Raw genomic sequence first — 23,231 nt, 5'->3', positions numbered from 1 at the left:
AGAAACAGAAAGTACAACATTCGGGATAGTACGATATATATTTAGGTACGGGGCCACTGCTGGAAAGGTGATGTTGTCCGCGGGTGAGAAGCTGGCCGCGTGATGGAGACGTGAGAAGAAGAGTTGGTCTGCTGAAGAGAGAACGAGGTAAGCTACTCTTCTTTACTCTTCTTTAGCGGGTGTAGATCATCATCAGCACATTATTAGACTGATCTCCATCCTACAGCTTTCAGACACACACTCAGTGTACACTACTCTAGAAGCCCAGTTAAATCTGAAGACGTTAGATAATATTACCACCAATACTGCTAATACATCTACAAAAAGATTAATTTAAATAATATTTTTCAGTTGATTTAGCCAAATGTGTCGCAATAGTCGCCGCATGAGGCCAATACAGAAATGAGTTCTGATGAGATTATGTGAATCCGCTCTGAAACATACTAGATTTATTCTGTCCATGACTTTATAAAGAACAGAGTCCAGGAAATATATATCTGTAGTAACAGCTCAACTGCGAACAGTGTGACTTTTACCCTGATAACCTTTATGCCATATCACATCACAGCTATTTGAACACATTCTTCACAACAATATTATTTTAATCCATTTTGTACCATTCCAACTATATCCAAAACTTTAATTTTCCAAAATGATTAAGCATATTTGTCATACATGTCACACACATCAGCAGATGTAGATGTTATAGATCCAGCTGTGTGTGTTTGTAGGATTTCAACAGTTTTTAACATCTGTATGCCATCTGAGAGAGTAACATCAATAATCAAGGTCACACTTTACAATAAGGTTCATTAGTTAACATTAATTAGTGTATTCACTAACATAAACCATGAGCAACACATGTGTTACTGTATTTATTAATCTCTGTTAATAAACATGTAATATACAGTGGGATGTTTCTGTGAAGTGTGCGTATGATCTAGTGCAGGGATGTAGTGCACACGTATGAATGTGGAAAGTCCCACACAGAGATAAATGTCTCATTCACACATCACCCACACAGATCACACACACACATCTCACACACATCTCAAGGAGGAAAGGCTTTCTGAGTTATCATACTGAATAAAACCCCGAAACAGAGCTAGCGTTGCGTTTGCCCTCAGGGGTGTCAGTTTTGCCTAATGTTGAAATATGAAAACAACTCTCTGAAAACACACACACACACACACACACACCCCTCTATAACCCTTTGCATCAGGTGGTCAGGAATGCAAATGACGTGACACACAGTTATTCATGGATGTCAGAAATGTTGCACATGTAACCATCCACAACTTTTATCTGCATAATTCACAACGAACGTGCAATGACTTGTACAAATGGAGCCATGCTTGTAAACACAAACAATTAATTTGGTCTTCGTGTATCATAATGTGTGTATGCAACAAGTAAGTTGTGCATTAGTGGATCAGGTGACATTCATCGACGTCTTTTGATTCACTTTTGCCATTTCAAACCCACACACAACCGGCTATAAATGAGCAAGCCCGTCCTCTGCCTATATCTACACATCTCTCCTTCAGCTACACACTGCACCCAAACTCATCTGACAATAGTGTCTGCACAATTCACAAGCACATATTTGTGAATTCAAACTAAGATTTTATAAATTATTTACGTTGTTTTTGTGGTTTGACTTTTGTCCTAGCCTAACTTCGTCACACTCATATTCTAGGCAGAGTGTGAGTCTGATACGGCTCCATAGGGCTGTGATTATGAGGCGTGTCTTAACCGAACCAGGAAAAAAACTCTGCACTCAATTGGATAGACCTACAACCAATCAGAGCGACGCATAGTTGTCCACAGAGCTCGACTGCACGCGCGCTGGAAGAAGTAGTGAATTAATGAGTGTAAACGATCTTTGCCGTTGTTGTAAAAATAATTTAAGAATTTGCGGAGTACTTACAAGCACGAATAGCATTTTTGAGAGAAATACAAAAGGTGTATGTATATACGAACAAGTTCTCCGTTTAGGATTAGATCTCGACAATAAAGCAAATAAATCTTCTCGCATGTGTCGGCCCTGTCTCAACTTTATAACACTTTATAACACGAAAATCAGTCAACTTTATAACACTTGACTGATTTTAAAAAATGTAAAGACGAGAAAAAGAGACCCGGCTGAAGAAGCGTGATCATCTGAGGCTTCAGAGAAAAGAGATCGTCCCTTCCATTGGTTTTCATTGCATCCCATCTTCTTAGCCACCAGCGGAGCCAGCTGATAAATTACACTTTTGCCGAATCCCGTAGGAAGGACGGCAAACACATCTTTCCGACAAATGCCTTGATTGCGGTTCTCTGTTCGTCTTTTAGAATGAATGCGCTGTGGATTTCTTTTATAACAGACGCGATAGCGGAATCTAAACATCTCAGTTCTCCAGCTGCAGTCGTCTTTCAACCCAACCGCTCTCTGATGACGTGGTGATTACGTAACCGCAGATCATCTGTCCGTCATCGATTAAAGCCCGCCCTGGCAATTTGATTGGCTCAGCCTTCTGGGAGTCGAGAATAATTACTCCTCAACGGATCGAGTCCAGACCGAACTTCCCGACCAAAAACTGGTATGGCGGGGTTCGGGCTGGCACCCAGGCTACTTTTGTCCTGTCCTATCACAGAAATACTTTAACTCTACATCTGTCTTGTCTGTTTAGCACCATGGCAAATGCAGTTCATATCAGACTTGCATCATAATGTGAGACACAGAACAGATGCTTACTGTTGGCCAAACACATCTCTGACAAAAGCCTTCAGTAACCCAGAGCTTCTTTATATTTCTGGAAGTATTAGTGGTTCCGTTTGAACCCCACAAATGATGATCATTTAAGATGTGTCTTCACTCTAAATAATGATGGGTTGTTTCAACTCAAATTCGGGTCAAATAATGGATAAACCAGACCGTTGGATTAAACATTTAATTAAAAAAAATTTAACCCAACGGTTGGGTTTATCCATATTTGACCCGAATTTGAGTTGAAACAACCCATCATTTTATGTGGTGAGAGTTTAATGTAGATTTTATGGAGCCTCTAAAGGGACATGGTGGTGGGAAAAAAAATAGTTTAGTTTTTACCATGCACTAGCATTAGCTAGATAGCTCATCTGCATCTGTAGTCCCTTGAGGATGATGTTACATACAATTACTCCATTACAATCCAGTTAATAATAACATATTATATTGGAAATATTAAAAGCAGACTTATAATTTAATGATACAATATCCTTATTTCTTGCACTAAACCCTTGTGCTAAATCTTGAACTGTATCTATATATACAATTGCATGCTTATCTTAAAATAAATGTCCCTGAACTTGTACTTCAATATCTTTATATCCGGTGTTACTATTTTTCATCACATGTTAACTTTCATGATTGTAGTTTGAGAAAGGCAGGGTTAACTTCACATCAGATCCATCAAACACAAATGGGTTTTCATTTTGGTTCATTCTGAGTGCCTGAAGTTACTGGTTAGACTGGAATAAAAGAATGTTCTTTAGTAATGACACTAGATTCGAGTTGACACATGATTGAAAATCTCCTTGAAGACGATGGTAGATGTGTGATCGAGAGTCGTGGGTTCCTGACTGCTGCTTTATATGGTATAGGAACATTAAGGCTCTGTGGTGAAGCTAGCTGAAAACAGCCATGAGTGTGTAAACTGTGCCACACACCAGTAATTATAACTAAACTGAAAGCCATGGAATGAAAGTCTAAAATCCCAAATGAATCAAATAGGATGGACCATCAATGAACACACGCATGTTACCTGAGGCATAAATGCACGTCTTATTGCATACACAAATTATAAAACATTAACACTAAAGAAATTTTTTGCATGTCTTCACATTGATTTAATTCAGAATTTCACAGACAAAAGCGGAATTTGGTTGTAATACATTTGCAACATTAGTGAAGGTCATGGATAACTGTGTGCATGTATTTGTACATAATTTTGAGACTAACTTCTGCTGCTAACTTCTTCTTCTTCGTCTGCTGTCTTTCAGAACTGGACAACTCTCGTGTGTGGAAGTAACAATGTCAGAAGACTATTTCTGGGATGTTTTAAAGAAGCTCATTTTGATCAGGTATTTTAGTGTACACTGGATGCTGTGGTGGACTATTGGATGCTGAGAGTTCTCTAACAACGTGTGCCATCCCAAAACTACAGTGCCATGCCAAGCTGAACTCAATTCAAGACTGCAGTCAAATGAGAGGAAAAGATGAGTGTCGACACATTCACTTGCAATAGCCCTGAGAACCAAACGATAATACGAGATTACCAGCATCAAATCTACGCAGTCTTCTACACGGTGATTCTTGTTCCTGGACTGATCGGCAATGTTCTAGCTCTCTGGGTGTTTTATGCCTACATAAAGGAGACGAAGAAGGCTGTGATATTCATGATCAACCTTGCCGTGGCCGATCTGCTGCAGGTGCTATCTCTACCTCTGCGCGTCTACTACTATTTGAACAATTCATGGCCTTTTGGCAAGTTTGCTTGCATGGTCTGTTTCTACGTGAAGTACGTCAACATGTACGCCAGCATCTACTTCCTGGCCTGCATCAGTCTGAGACGCTGCCGACTCATTTTCCAGCCGCTGCGATACGACGGCTCGAAGAGACGCCAGGACCGCAGCTGGTGTTTAGTCGGCTGGCTCTTTGTGTGTTTCGGATGTCTGCCGTTCCCTCTTCTACGGAGAGACTATGAGAATGTTTATTGCTGCTTCTCTGAGCTACCCATGATGCAACTCAGCAAAGAACTAGGAGTGTCCCTTGTGACCTTGGCAGAACTCATGGGTTTCCTTCTCCCGCTGGCTGTAGTGGTCACCTGCACGTGCCTGACCGCCGCGAGTCTGCGGGAGAAAACCAGCGTACTGCAGGACACTGGGGAAAAGCACAAGGCCTTCAAGATGGTGTTGAGTTGTGCTGGTGTGTTCCTGGTCTGCTTTGTGCCCTATCACATAACTTTCCCTTTGGACTTTCTGGCCAAATCCAACGGTAGCATTAGTCATGCCTTGAAGGGCGCAGTCCTCCATGTTCATCCGGTCACCTTGTGTTTAGCGAGTCTGAACTGCTGTCTGGACCCAGTGATGTACTACTTCACCACCGATGAGTTCAAGCGCCGCCTGTCCAGGCCAGAGCTACAGGAGAGCCTGCAGTTACACCTCAGAGGTTCTTGCTCCACTAATCGAGACGTCTGAGGTCTCCAGAGACGGCACAGGGACATCGCTATTACATAGAAAACAACAACTTTCTGTACAATTGATGAACTCCAAACAATCTTGTTGAAAAATGTGAGTGTTCGAATTGCAGAATATTTATGAAACGCAGCTGTGATTTTTATTGACATGAGCCATAAATCTTGTTCTGCTCTTGAGGTTCAGGGAATGGGGGAAAAATGCTGTAAAACTATAACATTTTAATTTTAATATATTATTTGAACATATTTTAAAATGTATTCTATTCCTATAATGACAAGTTGATCTGGTGTAAATGGCTCAAGTAACATTTCTTTATGATCAGAGTGCATCATATTTTTGTAGAAACTGATAAAAACATGTTAGGATTGTTTTTTAAAAAACCAGAATTTATTTGAAATGCATTTTGTGTGTGTGTAACAATGTAAAAGTCTTTACTATTACATTTTATCCCTTTAATGCATTCTTGCTGAATAAAAGTATAACTTTCAAATATTTTTTGTATTTTGAGTCTGGTTAAAAAAACTGTAGTAAATAAACAATAAAGTTGATGATAAAAAACATTTATTTCATAAATTGTTTGTACTGTATTTTCCGAACTATAAGTCGCTCCGGAGTATAAGTCGCATCAGTCAAAAAATGCGTCATGAAGAGGAAAAAAACATATATAAGTCGCACTGGACTATAAGTCGCATTTATTTAGAAATTTATTTCACAAAATCCAAGACCAAGAACAGACATTTAATCTGGAAAGGTGAGTTATTCAGCGAAACAACAGCACACAGAAAAACAGCTGAATAGTGTCCGGTGTGTTAGCGTAACACATTAACAGTTATTCAGCTCCACAATAGCACAAAGAACATATACCTGAGGCTGAATAGGCTAAACTAACATTAGCCAGCGAGTCCAACAAGTTCACCAAGCTCCCGATCTCATTCCACAACACTGTACTCTTCATCCTTGGTGTCGCTTCTAATCAACTCGCGGCTGTAGACGGTAATGTTTTCCCTTGGTTCGTCTCAGTCAGTATGAATCAACTTTGATATATAAGTCGCACCTGACTATAAGTCGCAGGACCAGCAAAACTATGAAAAAAAAGTGGTACTTATAGTCCGGAAAATACGGTATACAAGGGAAGGCATAAACAATACATACAATAGGTTCTACACGACCTATCAAGTCAATCCTTGAATATTGATTTAATTTTATATAATTTTAACTAACCAGATCATATTAATTAAAATTAATTTAGAATATAGACAAACCTTATATTTCTGTAATTGTCTAGAGTGTCAATTTGTTTAATCTGCCCTATATCAAACCATTTCTTTCTGTTTTTTATTTATTTATTTTTTATTAAAGAATATGAATCTATCAATTTGCAACTTCAAAGTGACATTGTCACGGTGTGGGTTTTGATCCTTGTTGTCTGTCATGTGATTCCCTGTTTCCATGTGTCTTGTTAATTGTCTGATCATTGTTCCCATGTGTTTCTTATTAACCACACCCCCTTTGTTATCTTGTTAATCTTGTTTGCCTGTGTATTTATAGCCCTTGTGTTTCACTTGTTACCTTGTCAGTTGTTGTACGTGTAATGGTTGCCTCTGTCTCTGCGATGCCCCCTGGTTTTGTTACTCTGTTCTTTGTGTTATTAGTTACTTTATTAAATAAACCCTGCGTTTAGATCCTCATCTTTGCCTGCTGTCTTCAACCCGTTACAGAACAACTGACCAAAATATGGATCTAGCAGGAAGTAAACAGGATCCTGTGAGAGTGCTTTGCTCCATTTTTCAGGATGGCCAGTCCATCGAAAGGTATGTGGAGGAGTTTTTGGCTTGCTGTCATCTAGCACCATTAGATGACACTCAGCTTATGGACCTTTTTTGGAGCGGGCTGGATGAGAACATCGCCCTAATGATGATGGATGATTATACTGACTGGACCCTGGCCCAATATATAGATCTGGCTCTGCGGCTGTGTGGATCTTCCTTCACCGTGGGCGACATGGAGGATCCACCCTTAAAACCTTTTTTTTGGGGGGGATATACAGCCGAATCTCCGTCGACCGTGGAGCGTTGCCCACTGCAGTCCGTACCATCAGCCAGCACTATTGCGTCCACTGAACCTGTCCGAGGGTGGAGAGGATTGGCGTCCAAGCTGGCCGATCCCCCACTGACATCTGCCCGATCAGCAGATATCCTGAGATTTTCACTGGTCTCAGCACCCTCAAATCCCCAGGCCACCATGCCAGAGTCTCGTTCCGCCGAGATCAACGATCCAGAGACTGTCCGCGTCACTTCTGCCGATCCAGAGACGCTCCACGCCAGCCCTGCCAAGCCTGAGCTCCACGCCAGCCCTGCCGAGCCTGAGCTCCACGCCAGCCCTGCCGAGCCTGAGCTCCACGCCAGCCCTGCCGAGCCTGAGCTCCACGTCAGCCCTGCCGAGCCTGAGCTCCACGTCAGCCCTGCCGAGCCAGAGCCAGAGCTTCACGTCAGTCCTGCCGAGCCAGAGCTTCACGTCAGTCCTGCCGAGCCAGAGCTTCACGTCAGTCCTGCCGAGCCAGATCCAGAGCTTCACGTCAGTCCTGCCGAGCCAGAGCTTCACGTCAGTCCTGCCGAGCCAGAGCTTCACGTCAGTCCTGCCGAGCCAGAGCTTCACGTCAGTCCTGCCGAGCCAGAGCCAGAGCTTCACGTCAGTCCTGCCGAGCCAGAGCCAGAGCTTCACGTCAGTCCTGCCGAGCCAGAGCCAGAGCTTCACGTCAGTCCTGCCGAGCCAGAGCTTCACGTCAGTCCTGCCGAGCCAGAGCTTCACGTCAGTCCTGCCGAGCCAGAGCTTCACGTCAGTCCTGCCGAGCCAGAGACGGTGGACGCCACGTCCGCCCAGCCAGAGAAGGTGCACGCCACGTCCGCCCAGCCAGAGACGGTGCACGCCACGTCCGCCCAGCCAGAGACGGTGCACGCCACGTCCGCCCAGCCAGAGACGGTGCACGCCACGTCCGCCCAGCCAGAGACGGTGCACGCCACGTCCGCCCAGCCAGAGACGGTGCACGCCACGTCCGCCCAGCCAGAGACGGTGCACGCCACGTCCGCCCAGCCAGAGACGGTGCACGCCACGTCCGCCCAGCCAGAGACGGTGCACGCCACGTCCGCCCAGCCAGAGACGGTGCACGCCACGTCCGCCCAGCCAGAGACGGTGCACGCCACGTCCGCCCAGCCAGAGACGGTGCACGCCACGTCCGCCCAGCCAGAGACGGTGCACGCCACGTCCGCCCAGCCAGAGACGGTGCACGCCACGTCCGCCCAGCCAGAGACGGTGCACGCCACGTCCGCCCAGCCAGAGACGGTGCACGCCACGTCCGCCCAGCCAGAGACGGTGCACGCCACGTCCGCCCAGCCAGAGACGGTGCACGCCACGTCCGCCCAGCCAGAGACAGTGCACGCCACGTCCGCCCAGCCAGAGACGGTGCACGCCACGTCCGCCCAGCCAGAGACGGTGCACGCCACGTCCGCCCAGCCAGAGACGGTGCACGCCACGTCCGCCCAGCCAGAGACGGTGCACGCCACGTCCGTTCCTGTTCCGGTGTCTGTCGCTGTTCCTGAGCCGGTGTCTGTCGCTGAGCCGGGTTCTGTTCCTGTGGCGTGGTCACCCGAGTGGTCGTCTCCGCCATGGCTGCCCGAAGGACCTGCCCCGTCCCGGCCGCCTGCACAGTCTTCACCGCCGTGGCCGCCCGAGGTGTCTTCACCGCCGTGGCCGCCCGAGGGGTCTTCACCGCCGTGGCCGCCCGAGGGGTCTTCACCGCCGTGGCCGCCCGAGGGGTCTTCACCGGTTTTGTTTTTTGTCCCTTATGGGTGTCAGGAGCCGCCCATAGGGGAGGGGCTATGTCACGGTGTGGGTTTTGATCCTTGTTATCTGTCATGTGATTCCCTGTTTCCATGTGTCTTGTTAATTGTCTGATCATTGTTCCCATGTGTTTCTTATTAACCACACCCCCTTGTTATCTTGTTAATCTTGTTTGCCTGTGTATTTATAGCCCTTGTGTTTCACTTGTTACCTTGTCAGTTGTTGTACGTGTAATGGTTGCCTCTGTCTCTGCGATGCCCCCTGGTTTTGTTACTTTGTTCTTTGTGTTATTAGTTACTTTATTAAATAAACCCTGCGTTTAGATCCTCATCGTTGCCTGCTGTCTTCAACCCGTTACAGACATCACAATCACCGTTGGGTCATTATTTATTAGAAGGAAAAACTACATGATGTTTTCTCTGTCACTCACTCTGATCTGCAGTTTAAATCAGCGCTGTCTGTCACTAAACTAAAAAAAAGTTTTCATGATTTATCCCCAAATTTTCCCTTTTTTGTCAAATCATCTTATGTTCAAAAAAGTTCAACTAAATATATCAACTAAATATTTTAGTTTAAACAAACTAAGGCAACCAGGTTAGGCTACTTTACCTTTTCAAATTAAAATAATATTTTCTAAGTGTTTCTTCACTTGAGGAAAACAGTAGTGTGATGAGGGGTGCAGAGGTGTCAAAAGTATTCACATTCATTACTCAAGTAGAAGTACAGATACTAGGGTTTAAAATGACTTCTGTAGAAGTTGAAGTGTAAAAGTACTGGATTTTAAAACTACTTAAAGTATAAAAGTAAAAGTAATGCAAGGCAAAAAATGCCATTAAGGACAAAAGCTTAGACCGCGCCAAAGGGGCCTATAGTGCATCCCCCCAAAAAAATTCTAAGGCCATAATGACTATAATGTTATATATATTAAAATGTAAATGTTGAAAAACTTGTGAGGCACTAGGCCACCTGTTTCAGCCGCATATAAGGATTTCGGATATTGCCATCTTTGTGGGGATATTTTGACACTATAATGGTTGCGCACACACACACACACTCTCTCTCTCACACACACACACACACACACACACACACACACACACACGAACGCACTCTCTCACTCTCTCTCTCTCTCACACACACACACACACTCACTCTCTCTCTTCTCTCTCTCCACACTCTCTCTCTTCTCTCTCACACACACACTCTCTCTCCTCTCTCTCTCTCTCTCTCACACACACACTATCTCTCTCTCTCACACACACACACACACACACACACACACACACACACACACACACACACACTCTCTCTCTCTCTCTCTCTCACACACACAACCACACACGCACACTCAGTCTCCCTCTCACACACACGCACACTCTCTCTCTTCTCTCTCTCACACACACGCGCGCACGCACGCACACACACTAACGAATATGTTTGCCACTTATCCCGCGATTGTCATACAGTAGGCAATATTGTAAAAACGGCTGTCCCCAAAGCAATATTTGACGCGATTTGCCCCGTATTCTTGAGCACAAACCTGTTGATTAATTTCTCCCTCGCTTACCGCATCTACAGTAGGTTTCCCTCGGAGGAGTTTTGCCGCTTCCCACAACCAAATGTAACTACAGCGCGCCGCGCGGACAGCCTCTCACAAGTTAGAAAGAAAACACAAAGCCAATCAGTTTAGCGATGTGTGTTCAGGAGGCGGGACTCAGATCTATTGTATAATTGCCCATTTTTTGAACGACGACAAGCCGGAATGAAAACAAGCAGAAATGAAATAGGAGTAACGAGGCTATTTTTAAAATGTAAGGAGTAGAAAGTACAGATAATTGCTTGAAAATGTAAGGAGTAGAAGTAAAAAGTCGGCTGAAAAATAATTACTCAAGTAAAGTATAGATACCCAAAATTTCTACTTAAGTAATGTAACGAAGTATTTGTACTTCGTTACTTGACACCTCTGGAGGGGTGAACACAGCAGAAGCTTCACAGTGGAAGGGAAACTGTCTCGTATCGCTCTTGCATTACATTATGTAAATTGCATTTATAACAAAAGGACTGCAGATGCTGATCACATAACAATCTATTGATAAACACAGCTTGTCCTCTGATGACGTAAAGGATGGAGATGAGCCGAAGCCTGCTGCGGTTTTCATATGTGAGTGAAAGATGGCGCCGACGTATGTGGCATGCTGTCTGACGTCGCTGCTACTCTGTGTTATTTTTGTGTTTTTATCTGTGTCAAACTGTTACTCGCTTCTGGTTTATGATCACCAGTTATTTCTGGATATTCAAGACTCTTTTGTGGCCACATATAACCCAGAGTTAAAAAGCTCTGTGGCCGGATCGCAATCCTGCTTTCCAAATTCTGCCTGGGATATTCCAGATTATCTGCGCAGATGGCCTCATGATGCTCCCTGGTTGCGGAGGGGTTGCTGTGGCGCTACACGCCGGCCGCGCCTCCAGCTTCGTCTCCATGGCGGTGGCCGATGTGCTGTTTGGCGTTCGCTCTATCCACCTGATCGCTGGCTTCGGCCCATTCTCCCGGATTCTCCTCCGCCGATCCCCTGCTACCCTCCTATCCGTGTTCGCCCGGTGGAGCTACTCTTCAGAATCTACGCTCTTTAAATAGAGTCTCTTCTCCCGCTATCTCTGACTCGGTACCACCTTCCAGGATGGCTCTGATTAATCCTCGGTCACTAGTCAATAAGACGTTCATTTTAAATTATCATCACACAGCTGATAATACTGTACAGATGGTACTCAACCAGAATGCCTATTACCGCAGCGCCGGAAATCACCGCGGCGAAAATAAACCAGCTGCATTTCAAAGTCGTTCCCGAAATGACCGCCAGGTGGCGCAAAGGGACATTGTGCAAAACAGCAGCAATTGCCGTATTTTAAAATGTAAGTGGGTTAAATATAAAACCCTAAGCCTAATAGGCATATTTTCATATATATAAATAGGCCTATTAGGCTACAACAGAATGGAACCAAAGATAGAATCAATTTTAGAACTGAAAAAAATAGAATCAAAAGTTAAAAATAGAGATGATATTAGGAGCAATGACGCTGAATATTTTTACTATTCTATTGAGGAATTAGATGAATAAAGAGCTCTCGTGAGCGATATAATTGCATAGTAATTTATAGTGATTTCAAAAGCAGTCCTTTAAAAAAAAAAAACTAGCTAGTGTGGCATAATTTTTGAGAGATTACGCGGAACGCGTTTAAGATCCTGGTTTCAATGCCCTTAACGTATATAGGCTAGGCTACTGCTTTTAAAAAAATGTCACAACGCGTTTTGAGATTGTTTTGAATTAAACATTGAAGTTAAAAATGTAGTGTTTTGGCACACCATGCCGAGTGTTTGGCATTGTTCAAAAATCAGGTTTTATTCTGGCATGGTGAATTGGCGTTAGAATTTTTTTTAGATTTATTAGATTTAGATTTTAGATTTCGTTAGATTTATTTTTCTCATAACAGCTAAAAAAACTTAATATAGGCCTTGTCTTAAGACCTACTTAATATAGGCATATAATAGCCTATATAATAAATTAGCAAAACTTGGCCACTAAATATTTAATTTTCAATTATTTTAACTATCACAATTAAAGTTTTAATTTTATTAAATTGAAAAAGCGCAACAATCAGCATTAAATCAAATATTCTAAAAGATGTATTATTAATAATAATGTTATTTCAACATCATATCTCGTTTTTTCGACATAATATGCGTGGATATTCCAAATGTGTATTTGTAAATCCGGTGATGCGTGCATTGATTTTTATTAATAAACTAGTGTTTTCTGGCAGTGTTGACTGCAAAGATGAAGTTTACGATCGCCATATTCGTAGTAAACGCACCTAGAGAGAAATGCACATAATGACATAATCAGAGAGTAGCCGTTTTCTTTTCGTTTTGAATTATTTCGTTTGAAGACATTTCAAGCAACAAGCACAAGTTGTGATTTTTGCTGTGCACTTGCATATTAGTGTCAGCTGGGAAGGAAATATAGAGACCAGACCTCTTGGAACTTTAATTGAATAGCCTACATAGCGTTGGTAAAGCATAGGCCTACTGAAATTACAGCCTACAATTAAATTTAATTACAATTAAAAACAAATTTATTAGGCCCTACTGAAAATAAATGTATCGAATTTAAGCAAAGTAGCCTAAATGTTAAGACTGTAAGCCCTTTGTTTTTTTACGTAGCCTATAAAGCCGACTTTGTGTTAATTTAATTTGTAGAGGATTTATTAACTCATACATTAACACTGAAATAAATTAAACTAAATTATTGTAAATTAATTAAAACATTGACTTGCTATTAGCTAACATGTGCCAGTAGGCTAAGCAGTATTTGGATTTTGCGTTAGGCTATGTGATATTTAAGAATGAAATGCAGTAGTCCCGCATTGTTGTGATCAGCAGTTTCTTTAATGAATGAAATATAAAAATACAAAACATTTCAATAGAAAAATATTGAAAACAATTCAATAGGCCTATTTTACATTTCTACATTCCAGTAGAACCCCCGTTGCGCTGTACCACCGCCGGTAAAACCTTCTGAAGGTGATCGATGTAGTTATTGCACGCTGTTTTTGTCAGGCGATCTCTCCAGAAAGTCACTATGGCCTGTAGAAGCTTGTCTTTGTTCCATGGCTTAGCCTCACGTCTGACGAACTATTTTAGTGCGTGCCAAACCAGTTCGATCGGGTTGAGATCTGGTGATCTGCGGGCAAGGTACAAGTTAGAGGATATTTGTTTTGTGCACATTTCATAGAAAAGTTCATCTAAAATAACGCTCCCAGGATGTTAGAAACATACTCGGCAGGGGTTTTCACCCAGTTGATCCCCGCCTCGGCAATACACTGTCTCGATGCTGCATGTTTTGGGTCATTGTCTATGTTATAAACAGAGAGAAATGTCAGAAAACAAATGAACCATTCCGCTAATAGAAATGGCAAAATGTCACAAGCTCGTTATTATTTTTTACCTTGGAAGTAGCGATGAGGTCCTTTACATTTTTTCTGAATGTATGGCGCCAACGCAGATTTTATTATGCTGTCTTGATAATAGAAACGGTCCATAATTCTTGTAAAATTCAGTGTATTAATAAACAATTCAGCTAAATTGTGAAGAAAAAAAAATCAGTTGTGCTATAGGCTATAACTCACCTTCGAATACAACTATTGGTCCTGGTCCCTGACGGGATATGGCCCCCCAAAACATGAAGTTTAATGGGATGCTTGGCCTTAGGTTTTGCGATGTGCCGACCCTTTTTCTTGTAGCACATCAAGGCAAATCGCTCCAAAGCAACAGTTGTTTCGTCTGCAAAGATTACGTTGTCAAAGGTCTCTTAGTCAGCCATCCACTGCTGAACTTGGCTAATACGCAGTGTCTTGTTGTTATCCCGGATCATAGGGTCTGTACTGTAATTGAAATAAACAGTATTATTACAATAATAAAACCAATTACTCTGTTAAAATATGTAAATACATTTGTAATGTATACAGCTACTAATAGTCACTTACCGGGCTTTTCCATAAGTCCATCCAAGTTTCTTTATGGACCTTCTGATCGTGTTGATTGATACTTTTAACTGCATTCGGGACTGAAGCTCTTTTTGAATTTTTTTTGCAGACTGTTCATCGTCCTCATGTAGTATTTCTTCAATGCATTGAAGTACCGCACTATACAAATAATAATTAAATTTTATGCGATGTCAGCTTAATGTAGATGTTATCTGAAACCCAAAAATGAATAGGATAATACCCTACCTGGTAACTTTCAACACAGTTGTTTTTTTAGTCGCAGGAGTCTGGCGACGAAGACAACAATGTCGTCTGATCGTGTCGTCTGAGACATGAACACCCGACTGCATCAGAAATGTCCTGATGTTAGATAAAAGATGTCCTGCTCTCCACATAGACCTGATCTTGATGCTCATCTCAGGGGAAATCTTCGCCATGGTCAACGGTGTGGCCGAAATCGAGCTAAAAAAACAGGACCAGTTATAGCCTAACCTAACGTCTAAAAGAGACCGCCCCTGTCATTTATTATGTTTTCATTTCCTGAGTTGTGAGCATTGGTGTTAATAGGACGATTAAACGGCGATTTGTGAGCTAATGTTAAGGGATTAAAACGTAATGGCCTAAAGTAGAGGTGTTTCTTTAACAGTTATGCAACTATCTACTGTAGCTAGGCTATAAAGCAAACATGATTGCAATAACAACCCAAATCTTGCTAATGATCAGTTAATTTCCCAGGTACTGTATAGGCTATATGCACTTAATAATGGTTCTTATAATGGCTCTTTGTCTGGGTAAATGGTTCCATGACAACCCTGTAAATGTACATATTAGTCATACAATTGGTGGCCCTTTCCCCCTTTTTAATTTAACAAGAATAATTAGCGAGTGGGGCTGATGTATCTCACACATACTGTTTAGCCTGCCTCATCTCAGGAGCTGGCTTGAGTTGGCTTAAAGTGGGGGAGGGCGCATATTTTGCATTTGAATGTGTGACATTCTAAAAAAATTCACTAATGACTCACACAAACACAACTGAGAAACATTTTTATCTAATAATAAACATTGGCTAGTTTATTCTTTATATATATAAACTAGTCAATGTTTATGATAAGATAAAAATGTGTCTCAGTTGTGTTTGTGTGCGTCACGCGTTAAATGTTTTAGAATGTCACATATCATTCAGATGCAAAATAAGCGCCCTCGTCCTATACGACTTCAGAGGCAAAAAGCCTCTGAGTCCGTCTAACGTTTTTGTTTAATATTAACATTTTATCAGGCTGCTGTGTATAGGTTTCTACCCAGGTACCGGCATTTCTGAATGGGCTGCGGCTGGGATTAAGTGGGTTTGAAGTTGAAAGTATGATGAGCGTATAGGCAACTAATATAGGTCATCATATTATATATAGCCTATATTAAAAAATTTCTGCTGTCACAACTAGAAATATACATTTCCAGATAATGCATTTATTACACCAATATATTCCTAATAATGTAATAACGTTTTATTCGTGTTGACGTTATCATAGTTTTAGCTATAACATCCATATATAAATATAGATTATGCCTTTTAGATTTATGGATTTATGGCTTTAAAAAAATGTTTTCGGATTTATAGATAGGCTATTCGATGTTCTTACAGTTTAGAGTAAAACATGGTTCGGAAAATATATTTATTTATTTATAAATCGAAAATTTTCATAATAATACAATATAAATATATAACTTTTTCAACTTTTTTTCACTTCCAAAGCCTGCAAGATTTAGCATATAGTTTAAGTGACTGTTTAATTTTTATGTAAAAATGTAAGAAATGTAAAGAAAGTGTATTTTGACATTTAAACAATTTTAGACCTAGTTGAACTTACATATTATGGCCGATGGGCAATTTGAATGGACTATTATTGAAGCTTAATAATAGACATACATTTTACACATTTTGGTATTAGCTACTATTGTGTATTTAAATATCAGAAACATAACTAAACCTTATATGATTGAAAACACTGAACAGTTGTGATCGTCTTTGGTTCAGCCAAAGCCAAAGCGCGAACACATTTATCAGCTGATGACGTACGGGACACTGACCATTCTACTCTCACCGGTGTGATTATTTCAAATGAAAACAAAAATACAACTATATTTTTTGGAAGTGTTTTAAAGTAGCTAAAGTAGGCTACATTTAAAATTAATTTGCGTCATAAATCTGAAAGGGCACGTGCCCCTCGGTTTGAATAGGCGCTTCTGATCGTTTCATAATGTTTTTCTCACTTTTGATTCACACCTTTGCAAACCCACCCACATTTCACAGCCATGTACCTGTATAAAAAAGGCAAATGCCACAGAACTTATTTTGCAAACTGAACTGTGAACCGAACAATGAACACTTTTCATTGATAAAACTCTTCGTTTTACAGTTCCAGGATGATGAGCACAAGAAAGGTAACACAAAAGCTAATAATTTTATTGTTGTTCAATATGAATTTAAACATTCTTCTGTTTTTAAATGTTATTTACCTACTATGTTTTAATCATTCCACTATTGTTGACAGAAATATTTGAAGGAAAACAGACCCCCAGGCCCTGCATTAGCAGAGAGGAGTGAAAATGCTGCGACAAAAAAGCGAATGGTCCCGAAAAAAAACGGTAATTTGCTTTATTTAAGATTTTTAGATACATTTTACATTAAACTGACTAGCTTTGTAACAAAGTAGGCTACAACGGATTTTAATTGTTATTTATCACATAGCCTACCTACTATCCTTTGAATTGTTATTTATCATATTACCTACTATGTTTTAATCATTCCACTATTGTTGACAGAAATCTTTGGAGGAAAACAGACCCCCAGGCCCTGCATTAGCAGAGAGGAGGGAAAATGCTGCGACAAAGAAGCGTATGGTCCCGAAAAAAGCGGTAATTTGCTTTATTTAAGATTTTTAGATAGCCTACATATTTTACATTAAACTGACTAGCCTTGTAACAAAGTACCACGGATTTGTATTAACACGTGTTTTCTCTTGATATAGGCGAGTACTCTGTTTATATAAGTGATGGGACACCAAAGACAAACTGTGTCGGAGGACTTAAGGCCTGAGCTGGCAAGGCGCGACGCAGAGATTGAGGCACTAAAGCAGCAGCTGCGAGTCTGCAAGGCGAAGCATGTTGAGGAGATGGAGGCCCTGAGGAGTGAGCTGCGTGTCTGCAAAGAGGCACATGTAGAAGCAAAGGCATCCCTTGCTGATTTGCAAGCTACCCACAGAGGGCTAATCGAGATCCACTCCACGGTTGTTACGCAGCTAAGAGAGGCACAGACAGCGGTAACTGAGGCTCTAAGGACACGGTTGAACTGTACACACACCGCAACCTCAGACTGTCTGACTCCGACCAGGGGTACTCCGTGCCGGGATGCAGACAGCAGGGGAAGTATGCCTTCTTCTGCCACAGCATCTATTACAAACTCTCATCCCGATCTACCGTTCACTTCTCCCACTCCGGAGCTTCTTGAGTCGCTGATGATGCAGAGTCGGGGGAGACCAGATCGGTATGGTTGCTTGTTGTTCCGCGCCGTGGTACCGCAGCAACTCTACGAAGAGTGGGCATCCACAACTGGGATGGTTCGAGAGGCAAATGTGGACTGTCTCTGAACGTAAGGCACTTTATCAGGGTCCCCGCGGATCCTTAAAAAGTATTAAAAGGTCTTAAATTCGATATTTAAAATTTAAGGCCATAAAAAGTCTTAAAGTCTTATTTTTACTTATGAAAAGTCTTATTTTTACCTATGAAAGGACTTAAATTTTAGAAGACACTTTGACGACGTATCTAAATGCTTTCCAAATGAAAACTATCTAATTAGCGTACGTATTATTTGTATTATTCTATCTTTGTGGATTTGCTTGTTCACGTGACAATTCGCGTCATTTACGGCAGTATTAGCCTGCGTCTGTCTCCTGCACGCGAGAGGAGAGGATAAGAGAACGAGTAAATGTCAGTTCAATAGTAAGTTCATTCTTTGTGCTTAGCATTGTCTATGAACTATGATGATATTGTAATCATTGTTTTAACTAACGTTACGTACGAGACACTGCGAGTGCGAGCTGACATCGCGTTTGTCTCTCATGCTTGCTTTCACTGCGTGATGTGTCAGTGCAGTTATAGATATGTCCCCAAATTAGTTTTTGTCTTATTATATTTATATCATATTATGTTGTTATATTAGAATATCACGAGCAAGAGTGCCGTTTTCCTGTGCACAATTGCAAATGTGCTATTTATTTTATACAACAGTTAAATGAACAATAAAGTTATTAACATTGTGTGTTACTTTTTATATTGTCAATATTGTTTGTTTCCCCCTTTATTTCGCCGACGAGAATTTCATAATGAAACTGTAGTCCAACAGACAGCGATTCTTTTTTAAAAACTGAAATCCGCGTTTTGAACGAATCATTTGATTCAATGAATGAATCGGCCGTTTGAACAAATCGGTTGAATATGACCCCAACAACTCGCTTATTAAGACAGTGACTTACTGCCACCTACTGGTGGGTTTAGTTGCATATTTAAAGTACCCTTTAATTAAAATGTAAAAATTATAAATTTCATATTTAAATATTGAATAGCTTTATTTATACAATTGTAAATTAAGTGTAAATACAGTAATGCCAGTTCGGATGCCGCTTCTGTGTCACCTGTGCACTGTGAGGATGTTTTTTTATTTAATTATTTAATTTGACAGTGGTACGGTCTTATTCTAATAGAATTTAATTTGAATGTTAGAATTTGACATAAAAGGTGATGCATACCTCTAAATACGTTTAGAAATCATTTCCATATTTAGGTGAAAATGCCCCTGGAAATCAATTTAAGGTGGTAAATATTGCCCCTTAATAATTTTTTTTATTTCAGTCACTACTGTGAACTGACCACTGCATAGATAGAATATGTTAAATATGAATATCTTTGAATATCTCAGTCTGCTGTCAACAACAGGCCTAAACCAGCCATGGTACCAGTACAAAATCAGTAAAATATCATCTAATTATTATCAACAAAACTTTGAAAATATCGAGATATATATTTTTGTTAATATTGCAAACTCCTAATGTACGGTATTAATTTTGATTTCTTCAGGTCTTAAAAAGGTCTTAAAAAGCCTTAAAGGAGAACTCCGGTCAATTTTAACATTGAGCTCAATTTTTAGTAAATTTTGAGTGCTGTCAATACAGAGAACAACGACACAAATCGGTGTTGCCTACACTGTGTTATCCTATTTTTAAAATTTACACCCTATTGACTTGAATGGGGCAAGTTTTAAACTTAACCAGTTCTTAGTCTTAACATCCTTGATGTGTCATACAAGTGCCCAGCCATGTTGAGTGATTCCTTCAGAGTGAACACGAGTGAATCTGACTGCATTAGATGTGAAAGATATGAATAAAAATGATGTTATATCAGCCAGCGCACAGACCTGTATTTACTTCCTGTTTTCGGTCGAAGTCCAAAGTAGTCGATTGTCGAGTTCACGCGCATAGGTTTAGTTACTATGATCACGCGCGTGAACTTGACAATCGACTACTTTGGACTTCGACCGAAAACAGGAACTAAATACAGGTATTTGCGCTGGCTGAATTAACATCATTTTTATTCATATCTTTCACATCTACTGCAGTCAGATTCACTCGTGTTCACTCTGAAGGAATCATCTAACATGGCTGGACACTTGTAATGACACATCAAAGATGTTAAGAGGATAAAAGCAGGTTTAAAACTTGCCCCATTCAAGTCAATAGGGTGCAAATTTTAAAAATAGGATAACACGGTGTAGGCAACACCGATTTTTGTCGTTGTTCTCTGTATTGACAGCACTCCAAATTTACTAAAAATTGAGCTCAATGTTAAAATTGACCGGAGTTCTCCTTTAAAGGTGGGGTATGTAATTCTCTTTTTTGGCCATTTTTTCAAAATCACTTAAAATCCTATTCCTAACCCACTTACAGCCACTGAGTTAGAAGCACTGAAATAAAAATTAAGCAATTTAATCATCTGTGGAACGGGCAGGACTCAAAAAAACTCCAGCCAATCATTTCCAAGACCACCTAGAATCATTGGACAGTAAGTGCGTCAATCAATCGGTCGTACCATTGATTGGTCCATGTTCTTTGAATGGGTGGAGTCAAAGGAAAGAAGGTAGGACCATTTGAGTTGTGTATTTTCAAAATCTACTGGCCGTTTTGCAAATCACATACCCCACCTTTAAATTTGACTTTAAAAAATGTGCAGATACCCTGTTTATAACTAATTCAGTTGCCCAGAGATTCCCCCGCATGGCTAGCAGTGACGGCAAGCGGATCAAGGACAGGGTGAACGAATTTCTACGCTCCCGAGGAATACTATTGCTCACCGACGTCTACAATATTAGATATTGTAGTAATCTCCATTTTAAAGTTAGAATTCTTAAAAACAAAAAAACAAAAACAAAAACATTGTTTTAAAATTTATTTGTAAATATTTACATTTTGCTTGTGTCAAAATTAACAAATTATATTGTAGCTACTATTTTAATGTATTATTTTCTCTGTTTTAAAAGTTTGTTATATTCTTTTTATTTGTTTATTTTTTACCATTGGCAATTTACTGTCTCGAAATTATGTGTCGAAAAAATAAAAAAAAGTTTTTACAAGACCTTGTGCTGTTTTTTTGTGTTTTTATTTATTTATTATTATTATTATTATTCAGATGTAAATTCAGCCATTCTGTTGGATAAAAATGGTCCTTAATGTAAAAGGGAAATGAATGGTAATTTTATTTTATAAATATAAAATATTTAATATAGGCTAGGAGAAAAAAACAATATGGTGTAGCAATATTTTAGAACTAGGCCTATCAAATCTCTCTGCACTAATAATAAAAAAGTAGCCCATGTTTGTTCGGGATTTGAACCCCTGTCATCTGAATTATTGAAACGTAGGCCTAAGTTATAGCCTACCACTCGGCCACGAATTTGTTTTGCTTTATTTTGTTTTAAATTTATTTTTACATATTTAAATTTTTCTTTCGTTAATTTTAACCAATTCTGTAGCATAATAGGCCTATATTTTTTCCCTAAAAGTTTGTTTTATTCTCTATTTCGTTTGTTTATATTTTTACATATTCAATCAGTCTCATTTTTGTTCAAATAATGAAAAAAGTTTTAATGAAAATGTTTTAATTTTACGGTAAATTATTTTAATTTATTTCACTGTTATGTTTAAGTTAATAAATCTACAAACACATTAAAATAATACGATGTAAATGACAAGTAATGACATAGCCTTTCTAAATTATAGAAAAACTGGGCACATAATGTTAACGTGTGTCTACTTTGTTTAAATTTAATGAATTTGAATTCGTTTAACCACAATATTTAACTTGAATTTATCTGCGACCTCAGCTCAGATTACTGCCGCGTTCATATTTTCACCGAACGCTGAACTGAACGAATCACTTTTCATACAATGAACGTGAACGAGAGCGGCGCTCACTCTGGCAGAAAGCATTTATTTAAAGTGAATTTTGTTTTGTATAAATTGTATCTTAATTTTAATCAATTTTTCATCAACCAATTGCCTGTATTTAATGAATAGGCCGACAAAACAAATATAACGGAGGCGCCCGCGCGCTCACTTGCATTGCACGTGAACTAGAGCACATCCTAACTTAACGAAACTCAGTGTATGCCTCACACAGACATGACAAATACACCAAATACACAAAGCTTGAAATGTCTTTAAACGAAATAATTCAAAATGAAAAAAGAAAAAGGCTACTCTCTGATTATGTAATCCATTATTAGGCTTATTTATGTGCATTTCTCTCTATAAGCGCGTTCACACGGAGATGGCGATCGTCAACTTCATCTTTGCAGCCGAGTCGACACTTTTAGAGAAAACACTTGTTGGATGGTAAAGAGGTTCTATTGAGTAAGATAGTGGCCTATCTTAAAAATAATAGGCCCTATGCACAGTTGCACTACTTCCTGAACTTAAACAGGCTCCTTTGTTTCCTGTCTGCCAGGATTGGCCAAATTGATTAATCTAGGTGTGCCTGACCAACAACAATAATCAGACACACCTGGATTAATCAGTTTGGCCAATCCTGGCAGACAGGAAACAAAGGAGCCTGTTTAAGTTCAGGAAGTAGTACAACTGTGCATAGGGCCTATTTAACAAATGCACGTGAACTAGTTCATTTTTAGATATGTGAACTTAGTTAATAAAAAAGAAAAAAAAAGAACTATGAACATGAACTAGTTCATCATCATCTGTGTGAACTGAACTTTGAGCTAGTTCTTTTTAAGTAGCTATGAACTGGCACAACACTGCTGCCGCGGCAGATCACGTCATAAAGAGAATAAACTGACACTTTTCAAAGTCTGTGATTACAGCGCCACTCAGTGGTAAAAGGCAGCAAATACACATCCCAATTTTGCCGCCGCGGGAACGGCGGCGGTAATAGTCGCATTCTGGTTGAGTACCATCTGTATATGTCACTGTGTGTCATCCACACCAATTACAAAAAAACAACTGTAACAAATTATTTAGCCTTTGTTGCTTCAAAGAAAAAGAATGCCTTGTTGAATTCATCTTACAGTA

General features: G+C 40.2%; 1 protein-coding gene and 1 long non-coding RNA gene across 2 annotated transcripts; one reads left to right on the top strand and one right to left on the bottom strand.

The window, feature by feature from the left end:
- Positions 1 to 5,780, top strand: gpr174 (G protein-coupled receptor 174). The gene is made up of 2 exons (XM_079630625.1): positions 1 to 147; positions 4,027 to 5,780. The coding sequence occupies exon 2, from the start codon at positions 4,243 to 4,245 to the stop codon at positions 5,221 to 5,223; it is 981 nt and encodes a 326-aa protein (XP_079486751.1). The 5' UTR covers positions 1 to 147; positions 4,027 to 4,242; the 3' UTR covers positions 5,224 to 5,780.
- A 7,849-nt stretch (positions 5,781 to 13,629) lies between these two features.
- On the bottom strand, positions 13,630 to 15,239 carry LOC307007739. The gene is made up of 6 exons (XR_013799666.1): positions 14,848 to 15,239; positions 14,602 to 14,760; positions 14,245 to 14,499; positions 14,064 to 14,135; positions 13,895 to 13,970; positions 13,630 to 13,799 (listed from the first exon to the last, which is right to left on the bottom strand). It is a non-coding gene; the product is annotated as an uncharacterized lncRNA (long non-coding RNA).
- Positions 15,240 to 23,231: the final 7,992 nt, after the last annotated feature.

The sequence above is a fragment of the Phoxinus phoxinus genome (assembly GCF_949152265.1).
Source record: "Phoxinus phoxinus genome assembly, chromosome: 12".
NCBI classification, from domain to species: Eukaryota; Metazoa; Chordata; class Actinopteri; order Cypriniformes; family Leuciscidae; genus Phoxinus; species Phoxinus phoxinus.
This window is presented reverse-complemented; position numbering and strand designations above follow the sequence as displayed.